This window comes from Plectropomus leopardus, chromosome 1 (genome assembly GCF_026936395.1).
Source record: "Plectropomus leopardus strain MGB_pleo_1.0 chromosome 1, ASM2693639v1, whole genome shotgun sequence".
Classification (NCBI taxonomy): Eukaryota; Metazoa; Chordata; class Actinopteri; order Perciformes; family Serranidae; genus Plectropomus; species Plectropomus leopardus.
The window spans coordinates 34,163,734-34,190,878 of NC_142176.1; the positions used below are offsets into that span (position 1 = coordinate 34,163,734).

The 27,145-nt window shown below is 38.1% G+C and overlaps 1 protein-coding gene across 4 annotated transcripts in view; it reads right to left on the minus strand.

Annotated features, from left to right (window-relative positions):
• Positions 1 to 11,719: 11,719 nt before the first annotated feature.
• Positions 11,720 to 27,145, minus strand: part of kctd15b (potassium channel tetramerization domain containing 15b) — a 42,886-nt gene continuing 27,460 nt past the window's right edge. For all 4 annotated transcript variants that reach the window (XM_088080556.1, XM_042483665.2, XM_088080548.1 and 1 more), the window contains one exon: positions 11,720 to 15,935. In XM_088080556.1, coding sequence (XP_087936682.1) covers positions 15,777 to 15,935 — 159 coding nt within the window. In that variant the 3' untranslated portion in view covers positions 11,720 to 15,776. The remainder of the gene's footprint in view (positions 15,936 to 27,145) is intronic.

Sequence of the window (27,145 nt, forward strand, 5' to 3'; positions counted from 1 at the left end):
TAAGCGTTTTACGCAAAATTACAATATGGCAAAAAAAAAGCCATACTATATAGCTCAGGAAAAATGGTGAAAAAAGTGATCACTCCAAATGTTAAAATAAGTGATAGTACAGCATGTTGAGGCCATTTATAACATAGCTAGCTGAAAAAATGGTCCAAAAAGTCCATAGTTTAAGCGTTTTACGCAAAATTACAATAAGGCAAAAAAAGCTATACTATAGCTCAGGAAAAATGGTGAAAAAGGTGATCACTCTAATTTTTAAAATAAGTGATAGTACAGCATGTTGAGGCCATTTATAACATAGCTTGCTGAAAAAATGGTCCAAAAAGTCCATATTTTGAGCGTTTTAAGCCAAATCACATTACGGCAAAAAAGCCATACTATAGCTCAGGAAAAATGGTGAAAAAACTGATCACTCCAAATGTTAAAATAAGTCATAGAACAGCATGTTGAGGCATTTTATCGTATAGCTAGCCTAAAAAACTGTCCAAAAATTCAATATTTTGAGCGTTTTAAGCCAAATTACATTACGGCAAAAACGCCATACTATAGCTCAGGAAAAATGGTCAAAAAAATGATCTCTCCAATTGTTAAAATAAGTCATAGTACAGCATGTTGAGGCCATTTATAACATAGCTAGCTGAAAAAACGGTCCAAAAAGTCAATATTTTGAGCGTTTTGAGCCAATTTACAATATGGCAAAAAAAGCCATACTATAGCTCAGGAAAAATGGTCAAAAACATGATCACTCCAAATGTTAAAATAAGTCATAGTACAGCATGTTGAGGCCATTTATAACATAGCTAGCTGAAAAAACGGTTGAAAAAGTCAATATTTTGAGCGTTTTGAGCCAATTTACAATATGGCAAAAAAAAGCCATACTATAGCTCAGGAAAAATGGTGAAAAAAATGATCACTCCAAATGTTAAAATAAGTCATAGTACAGCATGTTGAGGCCATTTATAACATAGCTAGCTGAAAAAACGGTCCAAAAAGTCAATATTTTGAGCGTTTTGAGCCAATTTACAATATGGCAAAAAAAGCCATACTATAGCTCAGGAAAAATGGTCAAAAACATGATCACTCCAAATGTTAAAATAAGTCATAGTACAGCATGTTGAGGCCATTTATAACATAGCTAGCTGAAAAAACGGTTGAAAAAGTCAATATTTTGAGCGTTTTGAGCCAATTTACAATATGGCAAAAAAAAGCCATACTATAGCTCAGGAAAAATGGTGAAAAAAATGATCACTCCAAATGTTAAAATAAGTCATAGTACAGCATGTTGAGGCCATTTATAACATAGCTAGCTGAAAAAATGGTCCAAAAAGTCCATATTTTAAGCGTTTTACGCAAAATTACAATATGGCAAAAAAAGCCATACTATATAGCTCAGGAAAAATGGTGAAAAAAATGATCACTCCAAATGTTAAAATAAGTCATAGTACGGCATGTTGAGGCCATTTATAACATAGCTAGCTGAAAAAATGGTCCAAAAAGTCCATAGTTTAAGCGTTTTACGCAAAATTACAATATGGCAAAAAAAAGCCATACTATAGCTCAGGAAAAATGGTGAAAAAAGTGATCACTCTAATTTTAAAAATAAGTCATAGTACAGTATGTTGAGGCAGTTTGTCGTAAAGCTAGCTGGAAAAACGGTCTAAAAAGTCAACATTTTGAGCATTTTACGCGAAATTACAATATGGCAAAAAAAAGCCTTACTATAGCTCAGGAAAAATGTTGAAAAAAATGATCACTCCAAATGTTAAAATAAGTCATAGTACGGCATGTTGAGGCCATTCATAACATAGCTAGCTGAAAAAATGGTCCAAAAAGTCCATATTTTGAGCGTTTTACGCAAAATTACATCACGGCAAAAAAGCTATACTATAGCTCAGGAAAAATGGTGAAAAAAGTGATCACTCTAATTTTTAAAAATAAGTCATAGTACAGCATGTTGAGGCCATTTATAACATAGCTAGCTGAAAAAATGGTCCAAAAAGTCCATATTTTGAGCGTTTTAAGCCAAATTACATTACGGCTTACATTATAGCTCAGGAAAAATGGCCAAAAAAATGATCTCTCCAATTCTTAAAATAAGTCATAGTACAGCATGTTGAGGCCATTTATAACATAGCTAGCTGAAAAAACGGTCCAAAAAGTCAATATTTTGAGCGTTTTGAGCCAATTTACAATATGGCAAAAAAAGCCATACTACAGCTCAGGAAAAATGTTGAAAAAAATGATCACTCCAAATGTTAAAATAAGTCATAGTACAGCATGTTGAGGCCATTTATAACATAGCTAGCTGAAAAAAGGGTCCAAAAGTCCATATTTTAAGCGTTTTACATAAAATTACAATCTGACAAAAAAGCCAGACTATAGCTCAGGAAAAATGGTGAAAAAACTGATCACTCTACTTTTAAAAATAAGTCATAATACAGTATGTTGAGGCAGTTTGTAGTAAAGCTAGCTGAAAAAACGGTCTAAAAAGTCCATATTTTGAGCGTTTTAAGCCAAATTACATTATGGCAAAAAAAGCCATACTATAGCTCAGGAAAAATGGTGAAAAAAGTGATCACTCTAATTTTTAAAATAAGTCACAGTACAGCATGTTGAGGCCATTTATAACTTAGCTAGCTGAAAAAACGGTTGAAAAAGTCAATATTTTGAGCGTTTTGAGCCAATTTACATTATGGCAAAAAAAGCCATACTATAGCTCAGGAAAAACGGTGAAAAAAGTGATCACTCTAATTTTTAAAATAAGTCACAGTACAGCATGTTGAGGCCATTTATAACATAGCTAGCTGAAAAAACGGTTGAAAAAGTCAATATTTTGAGCGTTTTGAGCCAATTTACATTATGGCAAAAAAAGCCATACTATAGCTCAGGAAAAATGGTGAAAAAAATGATCACTCCAATTGTTAAAATAAGTCATAGTACAGCATGTTGAGGCCATTTATAACATAGCTAGCTGAAAAAATGGTCCAAAAAGTCCATATTTTAAGCGTTTTACGCAAAATTACAATAAGGCAAAAAAAGCCATACTATAGTTCAGGAAAAATGGTGAAAAAGGTGATCACTCTAATTTTTTAAAATAAGTCATAGTACAGCATGTTGAGGCCATTTATAACATAGCTAGCTGAAAAAATGGTCCAAAAAGTCCATATTTTAAGCGTTTTACGCAAAATTACAATAAGGCAAAAAAGCCATACTATAGCTCAGGAAAAATGGTGAAAAAATTGATCACTCCAAATGTTAAAATAAGTCATAGTACAGCATGTTGAGGCCATTTATAACATAGCTAGCTGAAAAAATGGTCCAAAAAGTCCATATTTTAAGCGTTTTACGCAAAATTACAATAAGGCAAAAAAGCCATACTATAGCTCAGGAAAAATGGTGAAAAAATTGATCACTCCAAATGTTAAAATAAGTCATAGTACAGTATGTTGAGGCCATTCATAACATAGCTTGCTGAAAAAATGTTCCAAAAAGTCCATATTTTGAGCGTTTTACACAAAATTACAATAAGGCAAAAAAAGCCAGACTATAGCTCAGGAAAAATGGTGAAAAAACTGATCACTCTACTTTTAAAAATAAGTCATAATACAGTATGTTGAGGCAGTTTGTAGTAAAGCTAGCTGAAAAAACGGTCTAAAAAGTCCATATTTTGAGCGTTTTAAGCCAAATTACATTATGGCAAAAAAAGCCATACTATAGCTCAGGAAAAATGGTGAAAAAAGTGATCACTCTAATTTTTAAAATAAGTCACAGTACAGCATGTTGAGGCCATTTATAACTTAGCTAGCTGAAAAAACGGTTGAAAAAGTCAATATTTTGAGCGTTTTGAGCCAATTTACATTATGGCAAAAAAAGCCATACTATAGCTCAGGAAAAACGGTGAAAAAAGTGATCACTCTAATTTTTAAAATAAGTCACAGTACAGCATGTTGAGGCCATTTATAACATAGCTAGCTGAAAAAACGGTTGAAAAAGTCAATATTTTGAGCGTTTTGAGCCAATTTACATTATGGCAAAAAAAGCCATACTATAGCTCAGGAAAAATGGTGAAAAAAATGATCACTCCAATTGTTAAAATAAGTCATAGTACAGCATGTTGAGGCCATTTATAACATAGCTAGCTGAAAAAATGGTCCAAAAAGTCCATATTTTAAGCGTTTTACGCAAAATTACAATAAGGCAAAAAAAGCCATACTATAGTTCAGGAAAAATGGTGAAAAAGGTGATCACTCTAATTTTTAAAATAAGTCATAGTACAGCATGTTGAGGCCATTTATAACATAGCTAGCTGAAAAAATGGTCCAAAAAGTCCATATTTTAAGCGTTTTACGCAAAATTACAATAAGGCAAAAAAGCCATACTATAGCTCAGGAAAAATGGTGAAAAAATTGATCACTCCAAATGTTAAAATAAGTCATAGTACAGTATGTTGAGGCCATTTATAACATAGCTTGCTGAAAAAATGTTCCAAAAAGTCCATATTTTGAGCGTTTTACACAAAATTACAATAAGGCAAAAAAAGCCATACTATAGCTCAGGAATAATGGTGAAAAAAGTGATCACTCCAAATGTTAAAATAAGTCATAGTACAGCATGTTGAGGCCATTTATAACATAGCTAGCTGAAGAAATGGTCCAAAAAGTCCATATTTTGAGCTTTTTAAGCCAAATCACATTACGGCAAAAAAGCCATACTATAGCTCAGGAAAAATGGTGAAAAAACTGATCACTCCAAATGTTAAAATAAGTCATAGAACAGCATGTTGAGGCATTTTATCGTATAGCTAGCCGAAAAAACGGTCCAAAAATTCAATATTTTGAGCGTTTTAAGCCAAATTACATTACGGCAAAAACGCCATACTATAGCTCAGGAAAAATGGTCAAAAAAATGATCTCTCCAATTGTTAAAATAAGTCATAGTACAGCATGTTGAGGCCATTTATAACATATCTAGCTGAAAAAACGGTCCAAAAAGTCAATATTTTGAGCGTTTTGAGCCAATTTACAATATGGCAAAAAAAGCCATACTATAGCTCAGGAAAAATGGTCAAAAACATGATCACTCCAAATGTTAAAATAAGTCATAGTACAGCATGTTGAGGACATTTATAACATAGCTAGCTGAAAAAACGGTCCAAAAAGTCAATATTTTGAGCGTTTTGAGCCAATTTACAATATGGCAAAAAAAAAGCCATACTATAGCTCAGGAAAAATGGTGAAAAAAGTGATCACTCCAAATGTTAAAATAAGTCATAGTACGGCATGTTGAGGCCATTTATAACATAGCTAGCTGAAAAAATGGTCCAAAAAGTCCATAGTTTAAGCGTTTTACGCAAAATTACAATATGGCAAAAAAAAGCCATACTATAGCTCAGGAAAAATGGTGAAAAAGGTGATCACTCTAATTTTTAAAATAAGTCATAGTACAGCATATTGAGGCCATTTATAACATAGCTAGCTGAAAAAAGGGTCCAAAAAGTCCATATTTTGAGCATTTTAAGCCAAATTATATTACGGCAAAAAAGCCATACTATAGCTCAGGAAAAATGGCCAAAAAAATGATCTCTCCAATTGTTAAAATAAGTCATAGTACCGCATGTTGAGGCCATTTATAACATAGCTAGCTGAAAAAACGGTTGAAAAAGTCAATATTTTGAGCGTTTTGAGCCAATTTACATTATGGCAAAAAAAAGCCATACTATAGCTCAGGAAAAATGGTGAAAAAAGTGGTCACTCCAAATGTTAAAATAAGTCATAGTACAGCATGTTGAGGCCATTTATAACATAGCTAGCTGAAAAAATGGTCCAAAAAGTCCATATTTTAAGCGTTTTACGCAAAATTACAATATGGCAACAAAAGCCATACTATATAGCTCAGGAAAAATGGTGAAAAAAGTGGTCACTCCAAATGTTAAAATAAGTCATAATACAGTATGTTGAGGCAGTTTGTAGTAAAGCTAGACGAAAAATTGGTCCAAAAAGTCCATATTTTTAGCATTTTAAGCCAAATTACAATAAGGCAAAAAAGCCATACTATAGCTCAGGAAAAATGGTGAAAAAATGGATCACTCCAAATGTTAAAATAAGTCATAGTACAGTATGTTGAGGCCATTTACAACATAGCTAGCTGAAAAAATGGTCCAAAAAGTCCATATTTTGAGCGTTTTACACAAAATTACAATAAGGCAAAAAAAAGCTATACTACAGCTCAGGAAAAATGGTGAAAAAAGTGATCAGTAATTTTTAAAATAAGTCATAGTACAGTATGTTGAGGCAGTTTGTAGTAAAGCTAGCTGAAAAAACGGTCCAAAAAGTCAATATTTTGAGCATTTTACGCGAAATTACAATATGGCAAAAAAAAAAAGCCATACTATAGCTCAGGAAAAATGGTGAAAAAATGGATCACTCTAATTTTTAAAATAAGTCATAGTACAGCATGTTGAGGCCATGTATAACATAGCTAGCTGAAAAAATGGTCCAAAAAGTCCATATTGTGAGTGTTTTAAGCCAAATTACATTACGGCAAAAAAGCCATACTATAGCTCAGGTAAAATGGTGAAAAAATTGATCACTCCAAAGGTTAAAATAAGTCATAGTACAGTATGTTGAGGCAGTTTGTAGTAAAGCTAGACTAAAAAACGGTCCAAAAAGTCCATATTTTGAGTGTTTTACGCGAAATTACATTATGGCAAAAACGCCATACTATAGCTCAGGAAAAATGGTCAAAAAAATGATCTCTCCAATTGTTAAAATAAGTCATAGTACAGCATGTTGAGGCCATTTATAACATATCTAGCTGAAAAAATGGTCCAAAAAGTCCATATTTTGAGCGTTTTACACAAAATTACAATAAGGCAAAAAAAGCTATACTATAGCTCAGGAAAAATGGTGAAAAAATTGATCACTCCAAATGTTAAAATAAGTCATTGTACAGTATGTTGAGGCAGTTTGTAGTAAAGCTAGACTAAAAAACGGTCCAAAAAGTCCATATTTTGAGTGTTTTACGCGAAATTACAATATGGCAAAAAAAAAAAAGCCATACTATAGCTCAGGAAAAATGGTGAAAAAAGTGATCACGCCAAATGTTAAAATAAGTCATAGTACAGCATGCTGAGGCCATTTAGAACATAGCTAGCTGAAAAAATGGCCAAAATAGTCAATATTTTGAGAGTTTTAATCTAAATTACTATATGGCCAAAATAGCCTTACCATTACTCAGGAGAAAAGGTAAAAAAAGTGATCACTCCAAATGTTTAAATATGTCATAATACAGTATGTTTAGGCAATTCATAGTGAAGCTAGATGAAAAAACGGTCCAGAAAGTCCATATTTTGAGTGTTTTACACGAAATCAATGTATGGCAAAAAAAGACATACTATAGCTCAGGAAAAATGGTGAAAAAATTAAGGACTTCAGATTTCAAAATAACTCATAATACAGCATGTTTAGGCAGTGTATAGTTTCACTAGTTGAAACAACGGTCCAAAATGTCAACATTTTGAGGATTTTACGCCAAACTACAATATGGGAAAAAAGACCATACTACAGCTAAGGAATAATGGTGAAAAAAGGAATCATTCCAAATGTTAAAAAAAAGTCAAAAAATAACATATTGAGATCGGTTATAGTATAGCTAGATGAAAAAATGTTCCAAAAGGTCAGTATTTTTAGCGTTTTACGCCAAATTACAATATGGTAAAAAAAAGCCACATTATGTTGAAAAACCAACCAAATTCACAGCTATAGTATGGCAAAAATGTTAAAATTTTACATATATCAAAAACAGCCGAAAATAGTTGAAAACCACCTAAAAAAGTGCACTGAGACATGCCATAGCATTGAAAGTTACCAAAATGTCCAAAAACACCATAATTTAGCATGTCGAAAAAATGACCCCAATTGAAAGGCTATAGTATGGCAAAATGTCAAAATTTGGCACGTATCAAACACAGCTGAAAAAAGTTGAAAACCACATAAAAAAGCGTGCAGAGACAAGCAATAGCATAGAAAGTTGCAAAAATGGTTAAAAACACCATAATATAGCATGTTGAAAAAATGATCCAAAAGGTAATGCTATAGCATGGCAAAAAATAGTTCATCACAAAAACAGTTGAAAACTGTTGAAAACCATGAAAAATCGCATGCCAAGACCCGCTAAGCATAGAAAGTTACAACGATGGCCAAAACGCCATAATATAGCATGTCGACAAAATAACCAAAACTGCAAGTTTATATTGCAAAAATGACAAAATTTGACACGTCTCAAAAACAGCTGAAAATAGCTGAAAACTACCTAAAAAAAGTGTGCCGAGATACACCATCGCATAGAACGTTACAAAAATTGACAAAAAGACCATAATATAGCATGTCAAAAAAATGACCCAAAGGGAAAAGCTATAGTATGGCAAAAATGTCCAAATTTTACTCAATAAGCTTGCCAAGACATGCCACGGCATAGAAAGTAACAAAAGTGGCCCAAAACACTATAATATAGCATGTCGAAAAAATTACCCAAAAGGCAAAAAATGGCAAAATGTGACACGTCCCACAAACAAAAACCACCTAAAATAGCATGTCAAGACACCCCTTAGCATAGAACGTTGCAAAAACGGCAACAAGAAATACCATGTCAAAAAAAAGTGCCCCGAAAGACAAGGCTATAGCATGGCAAAAAATGGCAAAATTTGACACGAATCAAAAACAGCTGAAAATAGTTGAAAACCACTAAAAAAGTATCCCGAGACAAGCCATAGCAGAGAAAGTTGCAAAACCGGTTGTCTGGCAAAATTGTCAAAATTTGAAACATCCCATAGCATAGCATAGAAAGTTGCAAAAACGGCCAAAAACATCATAATATAGCATGTCAAAAAATGACCCAAAAGACAAGGCAATAGTATGGCAAAAAATAGTAAAGTTTGACACAGCCCCAAAACAGCTGAAAACAGTTGAAAACCACCTAAAGTCATGTGCTGAGAAACGCCATAGCATAGAATCTTGCAAAAATGGTCAAAAATACCATATTATAACTTGTCGAAAAAATGACCCAAAAAGGAAAGGCTATAAAATGGAAAAATGTCCAAATTTGACACTTCCCAAAAATAGCTGTTCGCAGCTTAAAACTGCCAGAATATAGCCTGCCGACACGTGGCAGAGCATAGAAAGGTGCAAAAACCGCAAACAACACCATAATATAGCATGTTGACAAAATGACCCTAAATACAAGGCTATAGTATGGTAAAAAATGGCAAAATTTGACATGTCCCAAACACAGGTCTTAGCAGTAGAAAACTGCCACAAATTGCGTGCCGAGACATGCCATAGAATAGAAAATTACAAAAAAAAGTGACCCAAAAGACAAGGATATTGTATGGCAAAAAATGTCAAAATTTGATATGTCTCAAAAACAGCTGAAAGTAGATTAAAACTGCCAAAGTAGTGTACCGAGACACATCATAGCATAGAAAGTTGCAAAAAACACAAACACACAAAATGACCCAAAATGCAAGGTTATAGAATGGCAAAAATGTTAAAATTCGACATGTCCCCAAAACAGTCCCAAACAGCTGAAAACTGCCACAAATTGCGTGCCAAGGCACGCCATAGAATAGAAAGTTGCAAAACTGGTCAAAAACACCATAATATAGCATGTAAAAAAAATGACCCAAAATGCCAAACTACAGCATAAAATAGTGTGTCGAGACAAGCCATAGCATAAAATGTTGCAAAAAGGGCCCAAACACCATAATAGGGCATGTTTAAAAATACGACCGAAAATGCCATCATATACTATGGCGAAAAATGTCAAAATATAACATGTCCCACAAACAGCTGACAACCGCATAAAATAGCATGCCGAGACACACCATAGAAAAGAATGTTGCAAAACCGTCCAAAAACACCACTATATGGCATGTCACAAAAATGACCAAAAATTCCATAGCTATAGTCAAAAAATTTTTACATGTCAAAAACGCTAAAAACGCCATAGTATAGTATGTTGAAAACATCAAATTTTGACATGTTAAATAAATGGCTGAAAACGACATACTATAGGTTGTAGAGACACTTTATAGTATACAATGTCAAAAATAAAGGCCAAAAATGTCATACTTTAGCATGTTGAAAAAATGGCCGAAAATGTCATAGCATATTATGTCTAAAAACGTCACATTTTGAAATGTCAATCATGAAAAAATCATCATAGTATAGAATGTTGTCCAAAATCATGAAGAAATGTCATGCAAAAAAGTCTATGTATAGTATGTCGTCCAAAATGCCATAAAAATGTCATAGTATAGTATATGTAAATAAAAGCGTCATGCACATCCCGTCCAAAATGGAATAAAAATGGCATAACTTGGTATGTCATCCAAAATGGCATAAAAGTGTCATACTAATTTTTGTTGTCTCAAATGCAAGAAAAATGTCATAATATAGTATATTGTCCAAAACAGTATAAAAAAGCCATTGTAATGTATGTTGCCCAAAATTTCATAACAACGTAATACTATACTATGTTGTCCAAAATGGCATGTAAACATCATACTGTCATGTCTAAAATGGCCTAAAAATGTCATACTATACTATGTCATCCTACATAGCTTACTAAAGTAATACTATAGTATGTTGTCCAAAATGGCATAAAAAAGTCATGCGATAGTATGTTGTCCAAAATAGCCAAAAAACTACAACAAAAATTTGTGATATGTACAAATGGAGATATATTGTAGTAAGTCAAGCTCACTTTATTCAATCTTCATTAAATTCTATATATCGACTAAATCACGATTCTAGTTGGTGCATATCCCTGTGAGTGATAATAAGATAAACGTTTCACATTTGCGTGCCCTCTAGTGGCAAAATATCCTAATAACACTTTGCAAAGCTCAAACAAAGTATTCAAACATGCACACAAAGTTTGTTTACAATTGTGAACATTGTTTTTGATTTATGATTAATTATGTAAAATTGAACTTCGGGGCAAATGTTTTGTAAATAAATAAACTATAAACGGATTGACATATCAAAATTTCTTTGATACATTTAGACCAGAAATGTCTGTAGATGGTTCTGCTAAAGTTTTGGGATGATTGGTCCAATGGCCTGGACCTAGTTTGCAAAAGTGAGTTAGAGAAAATTGAGGAAAAAGTTGTAAAATTCTACAATTTATTGGAGAAAAGGTTAAATGAACTTAAAGATTAATAGGGTGAACATTTTTACTCAAAGCCAAGCCGTTTTTGAGATAATTGCTGAAACATGAAGATGATTGCTACTACGCCACCTTGAGGTCATTGAGTGTATTTTTTTGTGTCTAAGTAAGGGGTGGAATTTGCAACCAGTTTGACAATTTTGGTGAGTTTTTGTCTTACAGGTTTTGCTCCATGAACACTTTTAACAGAAAAAATAAGAGGAAGACCAAGAAAGAAAGAAAGAAAGAAGAAGAATGAGAACAAAAATAGGGCAGCGGGTGTTGCTGCTTGTACCTGTAATCATAGTATAGTATGCCATAAAAGTCTGATATGATAGTATAGTATGCTTATACCAAGTCACAGTGTAGTATGCAAAAACAAAAATCCATAATACTGTATGTAAAAAAGAATGCCATACCATAGTATGTCAAAAAAATCCCATAGTATAGTTTGCTGCAAAAAAAAAAGGTTAACGGAAGAACTCGACAGCAATGAAATACACATCAGATATACATCAGTACATCCTTTTATTATCGCAAATATGCAAGAAAAGTCAAATGGAGACACTGTAAATGAACACATGCCCTTTAATACCACAGTCTAATTGTTTTTAACACTTTAAATAATATACATTTTGCACCTTATTATACCCTTTGAAATGTTTCAATCCATATGTACACAATGTAATGCTTTGAATTCTTTTTATTCTTTTAGTGAAGAGGACTAAGAGGTGTCTTAAAAACACGAGGGTCCCCATAAAACCCAGAGTCCTGATAATTCAATATACAATAACTATACAAGTGACCTGCCTCAGAGGTGGAGTGAATGCCATGAGAACTGGCTGAAACACTGACCAGCACTTCATCTGAAAGGGTTGCATGTGTGAACATGTCTGTGAAGTTCCAGTCCTGTCAAGTTTGTCCCACTTTGTAGCTACTCTTATGTTGACTCGAAAGGGCCATCCCAGGTTTGGTTTTTGCAGACAGAAACCCCAAACTGCATTTTTGTTCCTTTTTCTCACTTCATGTGCAAGTTTGAAAGGCCATTTCTGTTTTTTATTCTAATGTGCCTGACCCCTAAGCTTTTTAAAGCTGATAAAAGCCCATTCTGTGATTTCCCAATGCCACATCAGTAAGAAAATATGCCTTATTTCCTTCCTCCATGAAAAAAGTAATTCTTGCAGATGTGTGGTTTTGGTACAACACTAATTGTTTTTTACCCCTGTTTCCTCGAGAACTGACCCAGATGAGTTTGAACACCTCATAACAACTGGATCAAAGTTCTCAGGATCAGCAGCAGAGTCAAGTCAGTAAGTTCTGAGTGTGCTCAGATTTGACTCATCAGTTTGGTTTGTTGCAGTGTGGTCCAGCAAGCCACAGTGTAGGAGGACGTTTTGAAAAATCAGGGCATGGGGATGACACAGCAGCAGGGGGTGCAACCCAAGTTTCTACTGGCACCACTGAGCTAGGGAGCCTTCGGGGAGGCGGAGGGGGGTGGAGAACGCTGTGAAGAGCCCAACATGCCTCGGCACATGAAAGGCCTGGTTGACCATTCCCTTTGAGGCGACTGAATGCAAAGGCGCAGGCCACTGGCAGGTCAGAACAAAGATGGGCTTGATTGTGAGAGAGACCCCCGGGGAGGAGTGCACTCGACTGGGAGCTACACTTACACCGAGCTCATCTTTATCCACTCATTGGCCTTGTTTAATCAGCGGCCATCCGGAGAGAGCCGATATTAGGACAACATGGTCAGAACTACCACCCATTTTTTAATGAACAACCAGTTTACAAAAACAACCCCAGTTTAACTCAAACAAATGCCAGAGCTCACAAAGATCAGATCTCTTTTTTTTATCAGTCTTTTAGAATAGAAGAAACAGCATCTGTAAGTTACACACAAATACAAAGCATGAAAACTTGGCCTTTCTTGTTTCTGTCTTTGATCCAGAAATGTTGAGAATAAGACCAAAAGAATGAGAGCAGGATAGAGTAAATGCCGCCCACTCGCCTCTTTGTGAATAAGACGCTGATGCTGGGAGTACAGTTCACTTTGGGTTCTGCCATACATACATGTGAAGAACCGTCGAAATAATCTTGGCTTAGAAGTGACAATATTGAAACAGAGACTTTGTCTCTCAAACTTTGCGTGGAGGTACTGTGAGCTATTCTCAACAAAACTGTGAAGATGTGAGGCCTGAAGGAACAAATGTGGGTACCCTTCACACAGTTTTTTAATCACGCACTGCGTCGTCTTTTGCAATAAACCGTAAAAAGAAACAACGCCTCTATTTTTGTACAATCAACAAAATAGGCACCTTGTCTCCTTTGGTACCTACAGGATTTGTTCTGTCGTAACTTTTGCTTGTTTTTAAAGGAATAGTTAGGATTTTTTGAGGTGGGGTTGTATGGGGTACTTAATTATAGTCAGTGTATTACATACAGTAGATGGCAGTCGGCCCAGTTTTGAGAAGCAGACAAACAAGCTAAGCAATGCACTGCGGTGAATGGTTCTCAGCAACAAAACATATTTTAGCCACCTGAAAAAAATCAATATCGGTTTAAGTGTACGTAATATTGAGAGTATTTTTCACCACTTCACCTTTTTGTCAATCTGCCTGTTCTGACAGGAGAGCTATTACCTGCTTCAGTTCCCCATCTGTGCTTTGTCAAAGCCACCAGACTCCATTGACAAAAAATAGCAATTTTAGATTGCATATGAAAGCTGTGTTTCTACTGCTACTTCTATCAGTCTGTTAGTGTGTTATTGTGTGACTTTGGTGAATATGAACCAAGTCTTTTAAATGCCAAAGTCACACATTAACATATTCAAACCAACTGATCGTGGCAGCGGTATACTATCAGCTCCTGTGTTTAGCTGTTAAATCATGGATTTTCTCAATAGAGTATGGTTTCAAAGAGAGGGCTATAACAGCTCCATTTTACCATTTGAAATCACTGTCTGACATTAATTCGAAGCAATTAAAATACTTAATATTGCATACACTTAACTGAGTTTTTTTGTTGCTGACCCCTTTACAGTGGTAGATTGCTTAGCTTCCATGTAGCACTCCATGCTGCTTCTCTAAACTTGCCGACTGACATCTACTGTACGTAATATACTGTCTATGGATAAGTACCTCATACAACCCCATTTTTTAAAAAAAAGACTTACCCCTTATGTATTATTGTTCTGCTCTCCAAAAACATGAGAAGATAAAAAGCTTGACTGGTCACTGGTTTGGTGGCAACAGGGCAGGGATAGCTCTGCAGGAAATGTTTAAGTGCAAAGAAACATTAAGCATTTAGAGTACATCTTGTGCTGATCATAAGACATACTGGTAAACGTTGATCCTCAAGTCTTTAACATTCTAACTCAACAAAACTGCAATGCACTTAGAGCTTGTGCAAAACTAAATTTCAAATTTTCAGACTCTTAAACTTCTGCTTAATGCGAGCAAAGGTTTGTGCCTGTGAGAGAGAATGCGATCACAGACCCGAGATATGTTTTAGAGCTAATAAGCAGAAATTCCAGAGCACTTTTTTATGTGTGCTACACATCTGACTATAAACAATTTTGAAAGATCCAGGTTCTCTTCCATCCCCGTTTGAACAATGGGACTTTTTTCCGGCTCTGAATGCATTGCCAGCCAGATCGCTTTAGCCACATAGCCCGCAGTCATCTGAGTTTCTGCAGCTACTGCCAAGAAACGCTCCCTCACAAGCTCTCAAAGCCTAATGAATACAACGTTCATACATCCTTCATATTGGAGAAAGGAAAAAAGAGACATTAAAAATAATCCTATTAATAATAATTGTTTACACCATGTCATGATAAGAACAGCAAAAGGAGCAAGAAGAACATACTTTAGAAACAACAATGAAAATTGTAATAAACAATCAGTTTGGCGACCGATGCTGTTTTTCAGCGAGGCCCTGTAGCAAGGCCTTGGAGTGAGGAGGGATGGGGTTGGAAGGTTGCGGGGATTGGGGTCTTTTCGGGGACTCTCAAGATGGGATTATGTCCTCTTCCTGTCATCCTTAACAGCCCCTGTCTGCCAAAGCTTTCTTGTCCCACAGCAGGCGAGACATGGGTCCTCATACAGAAACAGAAACGGATGTTACGCCACTCAAAGAGGGGTAGAGGGGCAAGGTGTGTGTGTTGGGGAGTGGAGTGATTTGGGATTCATGGAGGAAGCAGTTGTGCCACTCCAAAAGGGTCAGGACACCTTTTTCATAAGAAGAAGAGCAAAAAAATCAACCTAAAATGGTTCAAGTGAGCTGCTGTTGAGTCCATGTGTCGCCGTTGTTTTCATCACAGTCCCAGATTCTTTGGGCGTTATTCAACATAATCAAAAGCTTTTGCTGCTGATGCTTTTTTCCTTTGTTTGGTACTACATTCCCCTTAGAGTTTTGCAGAGCTGGCGAGGTTAACAAGCCTCTGCTAATACTTAGGTATGCTGGGGGTGGTTGTGGGATGGGGCAGGAGTAGGCAGGGCAGGGTGGTGTGAGAAGATGGAAGGAGAATTGGGAGGTGGGGGGGTGGGTTGCTGTCCCTCACCCAGAATGCTCTAGTCCAGGGGTTCCTGTTTTATTCTGATGGGTGTGTTGATAGAGAGACTCCGCCGGTCCTCACGACACAACACATACTCGCTGAACTGGGATGAGTCCACGCCGCCCCCGCAAGATGCTGCCACGCTAAAACCTTTCTGGAAAAGACGCTCCAGAACCTAAAGAAAGAGATAAGAGAGAGGAAGAGAGTAAAGGGCATAAATAGCAGAGCTGCCCTGTCAATAAAGCTAAATTTACCTGAGAAATATTACTTAAAGGTACAAGATAGATTTGTGAGTCATGTTTTAAACATAGTTTTAAAAATGAAATTACAATTTGTCCTTGACCCTGCTACGTTTTTGGAGTTGAAGAATGAGTTGATTAAAATCACCACCTAATATGAAAAATCCATCCGGCTGTTTGGACATGTTACTGGCATCATTCAATTCCTGCAGTGTATTTTTTAAATTTGCATCAGAGTCTTGTGTCCTGTCAGCTCTGAACAAGGTCCACCTATTCAATGCAATCCTGTAAGCGATACGAGGGGGGACGCCATACCCCTTGTTAGAAAAATGACTAAAATGCATGTCTCTTGTTAATCTGTTATCTGGACCCCCTGCAGTTTGCCTACAGAGCCAACAGGTCTGTAGATGATGCTGTCAATCTGGCTCTCCACTTCATCCTCAAGCACCTGGACTCAGCAGGAACCCTACGCTAGGATCCTGTTTGTGGATTTCAGCTCTGCTTTTAAAACAATAATCCCGGCTCTGCTACAGGACAAGCTATCTAAGCTGAACGTGCCTGACTTCACCTGCAGGTGGATCACAGACTTCCTGTCTGACAGGAAGCAGCAGGTGAAGCTGGGGAAGCATGTTTCTGACAGTAAAACCATCAGCACTGGCTCCCCTCAGGGCTGTGTTCTTTTTCCCCTCCTCTTCTCCCTGTACACGAACAGCTACACCTCAAGTCACCAGTCTGTCAAGCTCCTCAAGTTTGTGGACGACACCACCCTCATTGAATTCATCTCTCGTGGGGCTGAGTCCGCCTGCAGGTGGGAGGTTGACCATTTGATGACCTGGTGCAGCAAGAACAACTTAGAGCTTAATGCTCTGCAGACAGTGGAGATGGTAGCGGACGTCAGAAGGATTGCTGCTACCCCTGCCCAATAACCCTCTGTGACTCCCCAGTTTCAACTGTGGAGTTCTTCCGCCTCCTGTGGACCATCATCACCCAGGACCTCAAGTGGGAGCTGAACATCAGCTCCCTCATCAAGAAAGTCCAGCAGGGGATGCACTTCCTGTGACAGCTGAAGAAATTCAACCTGTCAAAGACAATGATGGTGGGGTTTTACACCGCCATCATCAAGTTGTATTTTAATGAAAACAGTAGGCAATATGAGGGGGGAATGACCAAAATGCATGTCTGCTTGTTAATCTGTCATCTCTCTCCATCCCTTCCCCCCAAGGTCACTGGGAGGCAGCTCACAGTCCAGGTCTACACCCAAACCTTGTCCTGGCCCCAGACCTATAACTTGTAAATAATGAGCAGTTATTCAATTTTGACAGAGCGCTTCTGTTTTAAACAGCACCGCTTTTCTAGCCAATATAGCACTGTTTTAGCAACCCACAAAACTTACAGACCAATTGAATGCACTGTAAAGTATCGATTTTAAAATAGCCAATCAAATCTGTCCATTCTGAGTTATTAAGTTATTTCACATGGTTTGTTCTAAAGAGAGAAAAGCTTTTATCCAAGAACAGACAGACTTTTACAATTTTTCCATGGGTAGTTCAAACCTGTTTGTTGCCTTGGATCTATAATATTCTTTAAACTATATTAAAATTGACAAATTGCCTACTGAATGTAAGCACTTTTTTTTTTTTTTTTTTAGCGATAAATGCTTTTCTGTGTGCTTTTCCAAACAGAATCAGTCCACAGTCATTTCCTCTAAAAAACTAATGATGACTTGTAGGAAAGTTCAGTGATATCTTTACAGCAGTTTTAAAGGGTGCTTTTTCAACAGCTGATCATCAGCAGGAAATACAAGTCTTGGATGGGTATCACTTCACCATCATCATCCCTCCTCACATCACACTCAGATCTTCATCAGTCACAACATACACCATGTGTCATTAACCTCCCCCCTCCTTCAATCACACATAGTGATGGAATAAAACCACAGGGCACTCCGACATCACACCACCTCTGCAATATTCATGGCGCCTGTGCTGGATTGGCTACTGAACCGAGGGCATGAGCTCAAAGGGATGAGGAGAGCCGAGTGTGAGTGAGGTGTGTTAAGGGCTGAGTGGAGCTCAGCGCGGTGATTACTGGAGCTCCTAATTTGAGTAATGAGGCCGGGGTGAGAGGAGAAGTGAGAGGAGAACTGAGGTCCGTGAGCGAAGGAGAGTGCGACGTGTGGGGAATGAGGATAGGGAGTTATGGGTGATCTGTGTGAGGACAAAGTGTTGGTGCTGCAGGGAGAGAACAGGAGACAGGGATGCATGTTATCCCTCCAGTCTGGGCATTGACACACACTCTAGTCCAAATGCAGGTCATACACAAACATGTGAAGATCACTTTTCTCTTCTCATCTGCCATAATCCTTGTGGGATGTTGTTTTTTTATTTGGAGGGGTATGTCTAAATCTCAATGCGAGGAGTGCTGTGTATTTACTTATCCCCCCCGTCTTTTTTAATGGAGTGTGCAGCGCATGGAAATGAAAGGTCTTGCTGAGGGCTAACCCTCCCTGTCAGATACTGAGAAGTTCACACAAAATAGATCAGTTTCTTCAGACGCCCAAACAGACACACTGACACATACACTCATGGCACAGGGTGACCTCTCTAATTACAGGAGCTAGGGCTCCATCGGAGGGCTAAATTGGGGCATTTAGTCCTCCAGGTCGAGGGGCTGCATCCTCCCCTGACTGGGAATTAACACAACAGAGGAGAGCGCATACACACAGATATGATTTGTGCAAACTTACAAATGCAAATTATAACACACACAAACTTGTTGAACAGACCTGAACCACCTAACTTCCTGATTAAAACTAAAATGTAGGCTGACATGCTGCTTGTAAGCAGAAAGGACCACTTGGAAAAGTTACCCCCACTCCTCCCCCCTCCTTTTTCGTCCTCTGGCCATACGACGACGACAAACTCTGTAATTTGTGAGACAGAAGGGGCGGCAGACAGCTGATGGTGAGGATGGCTAATTAAGAGACCTGCCCAAGCATCAAACACTCCCAAATCCATGACAGACGACGGAGGAGCCTAACGATTATGGAAATGATATTACATAGCCTTCTTTGATCATTGCATCACATTGCATTTTCCCCCATCATCTCTTAACGCATGTGGGACTGTCATGTTCGGCAATGAATTTGGTCACAGAGGAGAATGGCCTGATCAATAAAGATAGTCTGAAAACACTTTTATCATTAATGCATGGCAACACAAAAGACTTAAGGATATTATTATAGATAGCTAACTGATTCAAGGATACTGTAATGACTATAAGAAGCCATTAAAAAAAAAACACTTCACATTCAGTTTGACACACTGAATTAGCGCCACGGGGGAATAAACAATACACTGAATAATTAAGATGTATCCAAGCAAAAGGTTTCGATGTCCACGGGACAATGTCCTGAAATCAATCCCAGCTGACGACACAGAGTAAAGCACCCTCTTAAAAAGCTCAAACATGTCCTGGTGGCTCAGTTCAGCATAACATACTTGTGACTGCAGGCTTTCAGATCCCAGCTTATGTTGAACTTATGCAGATTTCTCTGCTTACTTTTTGCCTCACTTGAGCAAAACCATAGCAAAATATTCCAACAGCAAGTTGCATGTGTGCAATCCGATTGGTTGAAGTTTTATTCCAAGCATGAGGATTTGGATGAAATGGAATTACAGCTAATTATTCCTTTTCATGTGTGCTACTCTGAACTTAAAAGACCTTCCCAGAGTTTCAGTATCGCTGTGCTTGAAATATGTCACCACCTTATTGTTCTCAAAAAATAAAACTCAGAACACAGATGATGTCAATACTTCCCAAAGTTTGCTAGTTCCACCCTGAACTCAAGCACTTCTTGTATTCTTGTCCTGCCTGTGATCGGAGTAGAAAGCTGAACAAAAGTGTCTCTCTTCATCCCAAGTGATCCTTATGTATTTGAAACATAATAACCCATTCTCACTGTTACGGGGTCGACTTGGCTGCACAGGGATCTGCCCCCAAAACACACCATTCAACATGTAATCATCTCACTGAGCTGCCACTCAATCGAGGGTTGCAACGGGGATGAGGAGGGGATATATCAGCCTCACTCCTCTAACCTCCCAGCACCGTATATATTTCCAACACTGCAAAGATGGTGGGGCAGGAATCAAAGTGGATGAGGGCTGGAAACCGGAGCACGATGCAATATTGATGGCCACCGGAGTGCACACACACATACTCGCATCACCTCTCAGGAGGCGCTGGAAGCCATTTGCTCCTCATGGCATAGGGCTCAGAGTTGATTGACACGTATGACACGCACACACAGTGTAGCATGATGGGCGCTGCACTCCGGGGGGGGGGGTCTCGCTTTTGTTTAACTATGCACAGTCTTTAATATGTGACAAGAAGCACTAACCGCAGTCTCTGCATCGTATCCTCCGCTTATCGCAAGCATCTGGCATAAAACAGCCGAGAAGCTCCGACTCTTTCTAATTCTCCGAGCCATCTGCCAGCTTTTTTAAGGAATCACAAGCGACAAAAACACTTTGGCAGTGTAATATATTCTTATAGCATTTGCGGCACATTTATCAAGTGGCTGTGTTTGTGGGGCTGACAGGGCTGAGCTCACCATTACAAATGGACACTTTGATTTAAAGTGTCTTTAAGTAGTGTGAATTCGCACAGTAATTTAATTTGGGTGACCCTTGTGGCAATGCAACCCCTAACCCTGGCAGTGTAAATACCTACCGAGGCAGACAGGGAACAGAGGTATTTGGGGTTAGGTCAGTCCTCTGAGGGACTGCAAGTACAGCTCAGACTAAAGTGAGCAGACTCGAGCATGTGAGGATGAAGGATCTCACACAACCTGACGGTTTGAGGTACTTGTATTTATCTTGAGTCTTACAGTTTTATTCTACTTGAATACTTATTATGCCACTACATTTATTTAACAGCAATGGTTACAGCTGCACTTTGCAGATTCATATTTTACGTACAAAATAAATGATCAGCTCTTCAAATATGACAGAATTATAAATTAAACTACTGTAAAGTGTATGAAGTCATTATTAGTTCCAGCTCAAACAACTGCAACAATAAAATGCTGCCAAAACAGTAATCAATCAGAAATAATGATTCAAATATAAAACATTAAATAACACTTTGGTGACATTCTGAGATATGAGTACTTTTACTTTTGATAATATAAAGGGGAACTACAACCATTTTCACACATGTAACAGAGTAGTGAAATTGCCACTTTTTCCTAAGTAGTCGATCTGAGTACTGCTTTCCTCACTGATACATTACATTACCTACATTACATTTGGATTGCAAGACGTATTGTATGTGAAAAACCTATGCATGCATAAAACTTATGATTTCTCTTTTACACTCATTTCGATCTATTTGTAATTGTTAAAATATATGGATAAAAGCACTATATTTCATATCAAGTTTATTTTTTCTACATAAAGGTCCAGTGCATAGGATTTAGAGGCATCTATTGGCAAAAATAGTTTACAATATTCATAACTATGTTTTCATTGGTTTATAATTGCCTGAAAATAAGACTTGTGTTTTCATTGACTTACAATGAGCCGTTTATAGCCACCTTCCATGTTTTGGTGTCGTTTCAGCTCTGCGTCCTTACTGCTAGATACCACTAAATCCTACACAACTGAACTAAACCTGCGCAAGAACTAGGAAAACATTTGACTAATTCTCTTGTTCATTCTTACTTTTTCTTCCAGGTGTCTTATATCTCCAGTTGGCTGTAGCCAGGGTCACACTTTGAGAGGTCTACTTTCCACTACCTAACCTACAAAAAACATTTTTTAAAACATTTTTTTTGGCACCAAGTGCTGATGCTGTCAGCAGGCATTTTAGTCCACTCTTTACCCTCACCATAGTGCAGGTTAATCTGCTGTCTTTTGGGCCTCAGTGCCTGATGCTGTTCTCCACCCACTGAGCCACACAGGCAGCACAGAGACCCCTAACCACAGCAGTGTTAACGTCTTGTTCTGCCACTGAGGAGCACAGCTGAGGTGTGTGTGTGTGGCCTTGTCTGCTCTGATGAGCTGTGCTTTCTCTTTCCACCCAGCACAGGATTGATGGAGTGGCAGTGTGACATGTAAGAGAGTGTTGCGACGTGTTGCGTTCCCCGCCTGGGCAGCGGGGGGACAGGGGGCCCTTCTCTACGACTGCCTCCGCTGTCACATTGATGAAGGACGGATTGGCTCTGGTCTGATCTGAGTGCTTCATCATGGTGATGTATGGAGCAGCAGGCCCGGCTGCAGCTCTGGGACGCGCGTGTGTGTACACCTCTGTGGCTCTTTGGCTAAATGTTTTCCCTCCGTTAAGTGCCTCTGCTGCTCTCCATTTCTCTCCGCTGGATCTACATCACAGCGCAGGTGGTTTGCATTATTCCCTAAATTCCAGTCATGACTTCATGGAGAATCACTCGCCAAGGTGGAGTTGTTTATTCTCACTCTCTCACATTTGAATACACAAGATGAGAAGGGGCTAAATTTGCAGTATACTTGAAGACTTTCCTTCCAAGATATCTTTTCTGTATACTGATACAAACAGTTAAAATTGTTATTTTTCTATCTGTAAATACAAGATGATATAATGAAATTAATACTAAAAAAGCCTTAAAGAGAATCCTTGAAATGCTTTAAATAATAAATTAAATGAGATGTTTCCCCCAGAAGTATTACCAAATTCACTGACCTCAGGGGTTTTCCTTTATCTTTAAGTGAATAAAAAAACGAAGAATAGACTGCAAAAACGAGGTTGCTGTGCTTGGTGTACAGTAAAGTATTGAGAAATGTCATGTTATCTCATTGTGACCAAAGTATCACAAGGTCTAGCAGGTTTCAAGCCTTGGGCAAGACAGCAACAGTACCTTAACTTCAATAAAATCATTTGAGACTAAAATAAATTCTCCACACTAGTGACATAACAAAAAATGAAAAGAGAGTAAAAGTTGTCACATCTCTCTTCTGTCAAGACCTCTTCAAAAACCAGTCCAGTCATAAACACTCTGTCCCAGACAACTCTCCATCTGCCCCGTCCCCCCTCCTCCTCCTATTTCTCTTTGGTCTTTCTCTATGGGCAGGGTGTGGTCGTGTGTGTGTTCCCCTGGGTTGGGGTCCAGGGCTGAAATCAGATCAGAGGCTTATTGTCTGGCGGGTAAGACAAGGATTATTTTCCTAACCTTCTCATACCTTCACGCAACAATGAAAGAGGACAGAATGAGTAAGTTGTTTAGAAAAATCTCCCCTTACACCGAAAAACACCTCCATCTGCTCCTTGTGTCCTCATCTACATCGACTCAATGAGCCGGGCCCCTCTACTGTGCTTGCATATGTGTGTGTGTTTGCGCCTTTGTTTTTTTTGTTTTTTTTTTAACAGATTTTTATGTATCTGTGTGTCTTAAAGGATCCAGCAAGAGACAAAAACGCCAAACACCACCTTCACTGTGAGGCCATACTGCGAGACAAAAGGGAGCAACGCTTACAGGAAACCTTGAAGATCCAGCTCCCCTCTCTGTTAGCAGTTTGTCTGAAAAGAGGATTTTCGGCTCACCTCGCCTTCAGAGGAGCAACCCAATAAAAACCTAAACAATAAAAACTCCTTTCAGACCATGTTAGTCAGACGTGCTCACATCCCATAACCAGTCTCACTGGTAAACAGAGTGGGAAAATGTTGTGTTAGTTGATGCGGCCAATTAATTATATTGCAAGTCATTTAAAAATCTATAAAAGAAGTATAAACCGGTTTAGGCTGTTTGAGAAATTGTAAGTATGGTATTAAAAAATGCAATACGTGTATTTCAATTGCCTTGAGCGGTGTTATATTGGAGTCTTTTTAAAAAAGGAGCTGTGTCTTAAAAAGGAGTAAAGCGTAAATTATGCATATCATTTCCCCCCCTTTCTATTCCTCTTCTTCATTTTTTCGCAGGAAAACATGGCCGCAGTCCACACGTGCTTTGTCCCGCTCGCTCGCCTCTCCTCCCTGGAGGTGGTCTCTCGCACTGGCAGGAGGGAGGTGGAGGTGTCAGAGCGCGCTAGCCTGCCTGGGAGAGGCTCCCTCTGGGTGCTGGAGGGGGGAAAAGGCTCCTCTATGTGTTGGCCTGTTCGTAGCTGTGGGCGCTGAAGTGTGTTATATCGAGCCTGTGGTGTGAGGCTGTTATGTTTCCCCCCGTTCTCCCTCTCGCAGACCTCTCTGGGTAACACAACTGTAAAACTAGTTTTCTGAAGTTGTTTTTAACATCTTACTGCTTTACTTCACACAGTAGTCAACCTGGATTTAAAGGAACAGTTCACCCCCAAATCAAAAACACATACCTAATATCAAATACTTACTTCTTATCTGTAGTGCCATTTATCAATCTTGTCTGCCTTCACTCTAATATGATGGGACTAGATGGCACTCGGCCTGTGGGGCTCAAAGTGCCAAAAAAAGACACATTTTAAAAACAACAGCAATGTCTCTTTCCAGAAATCATGACCTGGTTACTCAAGATGATCCACAAACCCTGTTGAGAGCCAGTCCAAGAGGGGACTATGTAAGACCACCAACTGTGTCACTGCACAGATGGAAGCATGCATACACTAATGGAAGGGAGGCTCGTGCTTGTGACAGCAAAAGATGTAAACACTAATTGTATCCTCCTTTTTGCATGGTTGGAGGATGTAGTTCAGGAGAACGAAAATAGTTCCTACACGAAACTGCTCAAAACAAGGTCTGTAGATTATCTTGAGTAACTTGGTCATGATTTCTGGAAAGAGACATTGCTTTCAAGGTTTTCTAATGTATCTTTTCAGCGCTTTGAGCACCACAAGCTGAGTGTCATCTAATTCCATTATATTGGAGAAAAGGCACACATCTCCATGGCTGATATCCCTAACACTTGGCAACTCGTACCGAAACAATTGAAACTGAAAAAGAGCACTACAGGTAAAACGGAAAATATGTATTTTTTAATTTTGGGGTGAACTGTCCCTTTAAACATGGTCTCAGTCAGCCCACCTGTTTGAAAACTGTAAAGCAATAAACAGTCACACTATGCCACAAAGCACATGTCACGCTCAGATTTCACATCATGCTATAGCCACAAGAGCCACTTGTAAGCTGTGTAAGTCCATCTTTCGACATAATGGAAAAACTACACACACTGTGCACACCTGCCATTACCTCTGGTAATCTCTCCACAAACTGACTGTAGCTCCATCTGAGCAGCTATTATCTCAGTTAGTGACAACGAGCTATTATTGCCACCGTGGCAAAACGCACTACCGAGGGCCGCACATCATGCCAACTGCCTTAAAGCAAAGTTTTGAGGTGGAATCCTATCTTATGGACAATGACGAAAAAAGACTTTATATTGCCTGGGGACCTGCAAACTGAAAAAGAATATCTGTATTGATACAGTGAACAATCGACAGCCCCTCAGCAGACGCTACGCTAGGCAGCTAAAGCTCAGTAACACCAGTGGAGCTGTACAGTAGCCATCAATGCTCTGGTTGTACAGTACAAATTCCAGACAGGTGTTTAAGTGTGTGAAAATGTTGAAGGTGAAAAATACTTTGCTTGCTGAGCAAAATCCTTTGCTGGATAAATAAAAGCAAAAAAGTCTCTGCTGTGGCAACATGCAGAGTGTACACAAGGCCACAAATCATGTTGACTGACTGGCAGGAAAGTTTCTCTGTGGAATCTGCGTCCTATGGCTGACCTCAAAGACGGGACTGAAGCTGTGAAACACCAACAGTGCCAAATCAAACAAATGGATGCAGAACTACAGTGTCGAGATAAAAAGAACACTGGGGTTTCTTTTCAAAATCAAAACAAGATCTGTGGATTTTAAATAATTATCCCCATTTCCTTATGCATAGAATATGTGAGGCATGGATGAAATAAAGACCTAGCTAATGACCTCAAGGTAGAAATACAGTTTATATTAGGAAGCCTATCAGTGTTCGTCAAACTGACTCTTTTGGACTGAAGCTGTGTAGCCTCCGAACTACAGAAATAACGTGCAGTATAATAACCTATATAGTGACATGACACTGACTGAATACTGGCACTGGAACCAACTTTGTATAAGAAAGCAAGTTGTGCTGCCTCCAACTTGGCAACTTAAAGTAATACTAACATTATACAAATGAGTATTTGTATATCAGTTACTCAACTCATGTTATGTTAAATTTATGAAGAAAGCACAGTTTGTCTTGCATGCCTTCACTGAATAAATGATCCAAAAATTGAGAAAATTCTTGATGAATTGAAGTCATAGCGGTCCAGATTTAACAACTGCAACAGTTTATCAAAACATCCTTACACTCAACTCCTGCAATATAATCTATATCTTATTTCTTCAATCATATGCTCAGTAGATCCCAAACCGATGCATTTTTTCTTAAACCTTAGTGAACCAAACTGAATTTAAATTGAGATTTATATTTCCTCTCTTCAAAGCCAAACTCCGTTGAAAAAACCCCCAATAATTTAACCTTGCTGAAAACAAGAGCTGCTGATCTACCGCTGCTTTGATCTGTAGTTTGCTTGTGTTCGTGACTTTGCTGAATCTGAACCAATCCTTTAAAACACCAAAGTCAAACAATACCTTAAAAAATCTAATTGTAATAGACAGCAATAGACCAGCAGCTTCTGTGTTTAGCTAGGCTAAATAACTGTTTTTTGTCAATGGAGTCCGGCTTTGAAGAGAGCATTGATAAGTATCACTTTCAGTTCTGGTTAAATAGAAAGGAATTAGCGAAAAACAAAAACATGGGTTTGGAAAATACTGATCATACAACTGGATAAATGAGACTTTGATTATATTGCATGAGTAGTGTGAAGGTTTGTGAACAAATGATGGGATGTAGTTTTGCTTCTTTGATTTCAATACATCACAAATTTTCTCCATTTGGGGATTTTTCTTTCACTGCAGAGGCATGTGAGAAAAAGAAAGTTTTCCTTATTAACTAAACGTAACACACGGGTAGGTTATTGATACACAAATGATCATTTGAGTGTTGAGGTATTCCTTTTAATAACTGTCTCTATTGTTTTTGATGCATTATACTCGGGACTCAAATAAGGGATTTTAAAAAATACACACAAAAAAGGCTTAAGAATAAAGTTCACTGCT